Source organism: Oryctolagus cuniculus, chromosome 21, assembly GCF_964237555.1.
Source record: "Oryctolagus cuniculus chromosome 21, mOryCun1.1, whole genome shotgun sequence".
Lineage (NCBI taxonomy): Eukaryota > Metazoa > Chordata > Mammalia > Lagomorpha > Leporidae > Oryctolagus > Oryctolagus cuniculus.
The window spans coordinates 29,785,308-29,792,674 of NC_091452.1; the positions used below are offsets into that span (position 1 = coordinate 29,785,308).

General features: G+C 61.2%; 1 protein-coding gene across 3 annotated transcripts; it reads right to left on the reverse strand.

Moving 5' to 3' along the window:
- Window positions 1-923: 923 nt before the first annotated feature.
- On the reverse strand, window positions 924-4,447 carry SLC7A4 (solute carrier family 7 member 4). 3 transcript variants are annotated; one of them, XM_070065921.1, is made up of 5 exons: window positions 4,368-4,447; window positions 2,676-3,713; window positions 1,656-2,296; window positions 1,352-1,460; window positions 924-1,238 (listed from the first exon to the last, which is right to left on the reverse strand). In XM_070065921.1, the coding sequence occupies exons 2-5, from the start codon at window positions 3,655-3,657 to the stop codon at window positions 1,063-1,065; spliced, it is 1,908 nt and encodes a 635-aa protein (XP_069922022.1). In that variant the 5' UTR covers window positions 3,658-3,713; window positions 4,368-4,447; the 3' UTR covers window positions 924-1,062. The 3 variants fall into 3 exon arrangements, with proteins under 3 accessions (XP_069922022.1, XP_069922023.1, XP_051696990.1); XM_070065922.1 differs by lacking the exon at window positions 4,368-4,447 and adding an exon at window positions 3,835-4,361; XM_051841030.2 differs by lacking the exon at window positions 4,368-4,447 and adding an exon at window positions 3,829-4,361.
- Between the last annotated feature and the right edge of the window lie 2,920 nt (window positions 4,448-7,367).

Here is a 7,367-nt window from a genome sequence, read left to right on the forward strand (position 1 = left end):
TGGCTACAGGACAGCCCCCGGGGAGGGAGTGCAGGGCGGGTGTGAGGTCTTCTGGGGCTCTCCCTTTTCCCTTTGCACTTGGAGTCCCCCAGCCAGCAGCTGGGCTGGAAGGCAGCTGGAGCAGGCCCAGCTTCTCACGTACCTTGTGCACATACATGTCTACTGGACACGTGTGTCCCCTCCTGAGCCTTTATGCCAAAGCCCTGGCAGAGGGGTGTAGAGAAAGAGAGACAGAGACAGCAAGAGCATAGGCTCTGGGCACCCAGGCTTTGAAAGCTGCTGGTTCAGTCCCCACGCAGATGTGCAGCTAAGTGGATCAGGTGGGCACAGGCACCTGGGTGTGCCTTGATGTCCCTGGACAGCCCTAGGGCACACGCCCTGCTCTCTGGGAGCCCTGGGAGACCAAGGGAACCCCAGAACCCAGCTGCCCTTTCTGGGTAGCCTCTTTGAGGGGCCTAGGCCTTGTACCCTGAGTCAACCCTCTAAAGGGGCATGTCGGGAGAGCTATCATGGACACCTCGTGCCTGCTGTGCGTGGCCCCTCTTTGAGCCAGGCAGAGGGCCCTGGCTCCTGACTCAGGGTGGTCCCAGGGTGGGTGGCCTCCGCTTTGCCGAGCCGCAGCATCTTCGCTGTGGACTGAGCACAATCTCACGGTTCCGACACGCACAGGTGAGGAGGACTCAGTGCCACAAAGAATGTCAGGGCGGACTTGGCGGTGGGCCGCGTATCTGGCCAAGCAGTTCTTATTCTGCATCCCTGAGGCGGCTGGCCTCCTCTCCCACCACCCACTCCCTGCCTGCCCAGGTAGCGGGAGTTGATCAGAAAAAAAGGAAGGTGTCAGGTGATGAGACAGCTACACCAGGGGCTCAACCCCTGGGCTGAAGTCCTGAGGCTTCTGCCCCACCCCCCACCCCCGCCCCATCCGCAATCCCCGGCAGGCCTGCACACTCAAGCTGCCCTGGACAGAAGAAGCTCCCCCCACCAAGCCCTTCAAGCCTCCCGATGCAGTGGGGAAGGCAGGGAAGGCATGGGCAGTCCTCGCTGGCCTCCCGCACTGGCCAGCTACTCCGTGCAGCCAGGCTCGTGGGCTGGCGCCTGGCCGGGGGGCTGCACGGGCTGCACGGACTCCTCCAGGCTGCTGCTGGGGAACACCACGTAGCGAGTGGTGATCGGCCCCGGTAACTCCCGCTGGTTCTCCTTGCTGTGCCTGATGCCATAGCCGAAATACACGACGAGTCCTGCATGGGCCGGGGGAAGCGGGCAGTGGCATGAGCCTGAGGGGGCAGATCCCAGCCCTCCTGGCCCTCCCCCTGCCGTGCCCTGGAAGCCCACCAGGCTGGCTCCCACTCACCGATCAACAGCCAGATGGAGAAGCGTAGCCAGGTGAGGTAGCTCAGCTTCAGCATGAGGCAAATGTTCAGGAGGATGCTCAGGGCTGGCGTGAGGGGCACCAGGGGAATCTGGAGGGGCACACGCGTGGGGCTGAGCAGGGCTGCAGGCCCGGGCTCCCTTCTGTTTCACTTGGCCCCGCGCCAGGCAGAGGGAGAGTGGGGCGCGGGTGGGAGAGAGGGGGCATAGATGCCCTGCCCCTCCACGAGTCCTGGTGCATTCTGGGATGGCAGAGGAGGAGGAGGACGGGGTGGAGGGAGCGGTACCTGGAAAGTGTCCTGCCGGTGCTGCTGCTGGTGGACCCCCAGGACCAGGAGGCTGAGCAGAAACACGGTGCCGCTGAGGAGCAGCAGCAGGAAGTAGCCCCAGCGTGGCAGGCTCAGGGCCGAGTCCCCGAAGACCACCACGCAGTCCAGGATGATGGCTGAGGCCACCAGGAAGCCGAGCGCCCAGGTTACGGCGGCTCCAGGGCCGCATCCGCCCAGGAAGCCCAGGTAGGGCTTCAGGGCCGGTCGCAGGTGCCCAGGCTCAGCCACCGAAGCCTGAGCGGCCTCCACCAGCTGGATGTGGTCCGAGAAGGAGTCGTGCTGCTTGCCCAGGGGGCCGGGACTGGCCGGGCCGGGGGAGCTGGGCGGGGAAGTCTTTTGGAAACGCAGCACGATGATGCTAGCAGCCACGAAGGTGTAGGCCAGCAGGGTGCCGATGGACAGGAACTGGACCAGTGCCTCCAGGTCCAGCAGCAGTGCCAGGAGAGCCATGAGGACCCCGAACACCAGGATGCCAACCACGGGCACCTGTGTCCGGGAGTGCACGCGGGCGAACACCTGGAAGAACAGCCCGTCGGCCGCCATGGCGTAGACGATGCGTGGCAGGGAGAAGAGGTTGCTGAGCAAGACGGTGTTCATGGCTGTGGCAGAGAGTGGGGAGGGTCAGTGTGGGGGGTCTCTGCTGGGAGCAGGTGCATGGGGAGCCCCTTGGGAACATGGGTTGAGTGGTCGCTGTCTAGGTGCTCACAGCATGCGTGTGTATGTGTGGGGGGGTGTGCTGGATTGTCAGCCCTCAACCCGGAAATGGGCACCCAGTTTAGGCCGTCATGGGAGAGTCTGATGGCAGCTGAGTCCCTCTGCCCAGAACTGACATTCTGTGTATAATCTTGTCAGAGGAGCCCCGCCCCCGACTCCCAACATGCCTTGGTAGAGAGTGGCACTTCCCTGGGCCCATTATACAACTGGCAAAACTGAGGCCCAGATGGAAGTGTGTTCCCTGGAAGGCTCTGGGTCCCTTACCGCAGATGGAGCCAGCCGCCACGATGAAGCCAGCCCAGCTGTAGCCCCGCCGGTAGAAGGCGTCAGCGAGGGCTGAGTCGGGATCCAAGCTGTGCCAGGGCACCATGAGGGTGAGCACGGTGGAGACGAGGATGTAGGCACTGGCTGCCAGGCTGAGGGAGATGGCGATGGCGATCGGCACGGCCCGCCGCGGGTTCTGGGCCTCCTCGCTGGAGGCAGCAATGACGTCAAAGCCCACAAAGGCGTAGAAGCAGGTGGCGGTGCCGGCCATGATGCCGGAGAAGCCGAAGGGTGCGAAGCCGCCCTCCTCGGCGCTCCAGTTGCGGGGGCGGGCCAGGATGAAGCCCAGGATGACGATGAAGAGGATGACCATCAGGCTGATGGCCGAGAAGGTGTGGTTGAGCCAGGAGGACACCCGGGCACCGCAGGAGACAAAGGCAGAAGCCAAAAGGAGGATGCCGGCTGCCAGGAAGTCTGGGTAGTGGGCCAGGAAGGGCACCTGCCAGACGCCCACGTGGGTCTCGGTGAAGTTGCGGATGCTGTGGCTGAACATGGCATCCAGGTAGCCACTCCAGGCACGGGCCACCGCGGCGCCACCAATGAGGTATTCCAGGAGCACATTCCAGCCGATGAGGAAAGCCCACAGCTCACCCATGGACACGTAGGTGAACAGGTAGGCAGAGCCTGTTCGGGGTACGCGAGCTCCAAATTCTGCATAGCATAGGGCAGCCAGCAGCGAGGCCACGGCGGCCACGGCGAAGGACAAGAGCACGGCAGGGCCAGCCATGTCCTTGGCCACCGTACCTGTGAGCACATAGAGGCCCGAGCCTACCATGCCACCCACGCCCAGCAGGGTCAGGTCCAGTGTGGACAGGCAGCGGCTCAGCGAAGTCTCCATGGTGGACTCCTCCAGCGGCTTCAGCCGGTTCAGCTTCTGGCAGAGGCGTGCCAGGCTGGCGGCGCTGGGCAGCCCCCGGGCCATGGCAGCTGGCAGAGAGGAGCACCACACTCACCACACCACACTCACTGCTGGGCGACCTATCAGGGACAAAGGGGAGTGACAGGCTGCCCGCCCAGGTTCTGGCCAGCCCCCAGTCCTCTCTGTATCCCCGCTATGGGGATTCCCGCTGCTCCCCGCCTCCCCCCAGGGTACCTGCACCTGCCGGAAGGCTGAGATGGGGCCCTGCCAGGGCCTGCGGGGAGGGAGAGGTCCCGTCTGCCTCCAGGGTAGCCAAGGGGGCATGTGCAGACTGGCGCCAGCTCGGCAGCCCTGAGGGTGGGGAGGAGGCAGCCCCAAAGGAGCAAGAGGCTGCGGACAGCTCAGTGGTCTGAGATCCATGAGCCAGGTGAAATCGGAGGCTTCCCCGGGCTCCCGGCCAGGCCGTCAGGACCCGGAACAGGAGCCGCTCTGCAGACCGGGGCGTGGCCCAGGCGGCCACCTGGCCTCAGACAGCACGGTCACCCCCCTCCACTGCCAGGCTGAGGCATCAGCGCACCCAGCACACACAGATGCGAGAGGTGGAGGGGCGGGCAGCGGTTCCCCGGGCCCTGATTCCCGGAGCAGCGGCTCCGAGCAGCTCCCTGCGCCCAAACACCATCGGCGCCAGCTCCGCGCGCCCCTGTCCGCAGTTACCCAAGCCTATTCCCGCTACTGGGCCTGAGCCCGTCCGGGCAGGAGCCGCTGCAACCCACCTGCTGTCGTGGCCGCCGCCGCCGCTCTGCGTGCTGCGCCTGCCCCGCCCGCTGGCACCGCCTGCGCGCAGGGCCCGCCCCCACCTCCAGGGACTGGATCCAGCGCGCTTGGCTCCGCAGCCCCTAGACCCCGCCCGGTGCGGCACAGAGACCCACCCACCGCCACACACCCAGACAATCCACCCTACCCATAGATCACTCAGTTCTATGGAAACCCCAGCCTATAACACAGGAGGAAGCCCCAGATCATGTCACTGGGCAGGGTCCACGGCTGGGGGTAGCCAGCGCCCCTACCTGGGCCTGCAGGAGATACGTGCTTTACCTGTCAAGCCGACACGTGTTTGTCACTCACCCTGGTACCAAGCAGCCCTCCTCGCCCTCTCCCTCCCCAGCCATGGCGCTGTGGGCTCTGTGAACTTCAGGTGCAATGAAATGGGGGGGGGGTGGTTTTGGCTGAGTGGCCCTGGGCAATCCCTGGCCTCTCTCCTCTAATGGCATGGCAGGAAGCCAGGGTCACACATCTTGGCGAAAGAGTACACCCTTTGGAGAGTGTTCTGTGAATGAGTGACTCACACCCACTGTTCTGCGTCTCCAGGTACAACGTGTGTTCCTCAAAGCAGCCTCCTAATAGAATCTTCAGCCCGCTGGTGGGGCCACCCCTGGGGCCTCACAAGCCATCAACAGCTTCTTCGACCCTGGGAGCACCTGCCAGGCCTGGGAGCACCCGCAACTCAGGGGTACTGATTTCTCCATGTCAGGCCCCGTGCCTGGGGCTTGAGTCCCGGGGCCCCACCAGGTGCCCATCACAGACTCCCCACCACTCCTTCCTCCCTGGAGCCATTTCTTGGAAAATGAAAGAGTTAGTGTGACAGGATGTTAATAAACGATAATAACTCAAGGCGAGCAAAGACCCATGCAGGTACACATGCTACAAACCAGCACGCCATATACATTTTGAGGTTTGTGCGTGGTCGTGGAATCAGCTATATCGTAGGGGCACCTGCAAGCCTGCCTGGCTTGATGGCCTGGTGACAGGGTGGTGGACTCTCAGATGACCCCAGGGCCACTTGGTCAACACCCTGGATGACATCCAACATTTTGCTGGTACTGCTTTGAGGAGCTTCTCAGAAAGGCTCTCGCTTCCTGTGGACCTGGCATATCCCCTACCCTCCCCCTGTGTTGCCTGAACTTAACTTAGCAGATGTCCCTTGTCCTGAAATGCCTTCACAGAAGTCTAGAAAAATGCATTTCAGACCAAGAGGCTTGGGCAATTCTGCACGGAGACTTCCCCCAAGGTCTTACCTCTGATTGGCTTATCATGTGTTTGGAGCACTTTTTTTTTTTTTTTTTTTTTTTTTTTTTTGACAGGCAGAGTTAGACAGTGAGAGAGAGAGAGACAGAGAGAAAGGCCTTCCTTTTTCCATTGGTTCTCCCCCCAAGGGACCGCTACAGCCGGCGTGCTGTGCTGATCCGAAGCAAGGAGCCAGGAGCTTCCTCCTGGTCTCCCATGCGGGCGCAGGGCCCAAGCACTTGGGCCATCCTCCACTGCCTTCCCAGGCCACAGCAGAGAGCTGGACTGGAAGAGGAGCAACCGGGACAGAATCCGGCGCCCCAACCAGCACTAGAACCCAGGGTGCCAGCACCGCAGACGGAGGATTAGCCAAGTGAGCCATGGTGCCAGCCTGGAGCACTTTTTAAAAAAAATATTTTATTTATTTGAAAAACAGAGTTACAGAGAAAAGTAGAGACAGAGAGAGAGAGGTCTTCCATCCGCTGGTTCACTCCCCAGATGGCTGCAACTGCCGGAGCTGAGCCGACCCGAAGCCAAAAGCCAGAAGCTTCTTCTGGGTCTCCCACGTGGGTGCAGGGGCCCAAGAACTTGGGCCATCTTCCACTGCTATCCCAGGCCATAGCAGAGAGCTGGATCAGAAGAGGAGCAGCCAGGACTAGAACCAGTGCCCATATGGAATGCTGGCACTTCAGGCCAGGGCTTTAACCCGCTGTGCCACAGCGCCAGCCCCCACTTTTTTTTTTAAGATTTATTTATTTATTTGAAAGGCAGAGTTACAGAGAGAGAGAAAGGGACAGAGAGATCTTCCACTTAGCTGAATCACTCCCCAAGTGACTGCAACAGCTGGGGCTGGGCCAGGCCACAGCCTGGAGCAAGGAGCTTCAGCCTGGTCTCCCTCGTGGGTGGCAGGGACCACTTGGGCCATCTTCTGTTGCTTTATCAGGGGGCTTAGTCAGAAGTGGAACAGCCGGGACCTGGAATCAGTGCCACGTGGGATGCTGGTGTCACAGGTGGCAGCTTAACCCTCTGAGCCACAACACTGGGCCCACGGACCAGAGGACTGCAGGCACCAGCCCACAGCAAGCATTTGAGACCAAGCTTGGTTGATGCAGTGAATCGTATATTTCTAGGGACATGGCGGATCAAGTCCTGGGACCCCCTGAGCAGGGACCCCACTTACACCACGCAACAACCTCAGGCAAGTGCAAGAGGGAGAAGTAGCGGGGGGATGATTTCCAACTCACTCTAGGAAGCCAGGGTTACTCTGACACAAATCCGACCAAGAAACCTTACAAGAAAAGGAAGCTACAAGGCTAATATCCAGGGCCAGCGCTGTGGCATAGTGGATAAAGCTGCCACCTGCATTGCCAGCATCCCATAGGGGCGCCGGTTTGAATCCCGGCTGCTCCACTTCTGATCCAGCTCTCTGCTGTGGCCTAGGAAAGCAGTAGAAGATGGCCCAAGTTCTTGGACCCCTGCACCTATGTGGGAGACCCAGAAGAAGCTCCTGGCTCCTGGCTTCGGATCAGCGCAGCTCCGGCCGTTGCAGCCATCTGGGGAGTGAACCAGCAGATGGTTTACTTTCAAGTAAAATTTAAATATCTTTGAAAAAATTATTTATTTATTTGAAAGAGGGAGAGGGAGAGGGAGAGGGAGAGAGAGAGAGAGGGAGAGAGAGAGAGAGAACTTGGACTATCACCCATTGCCTT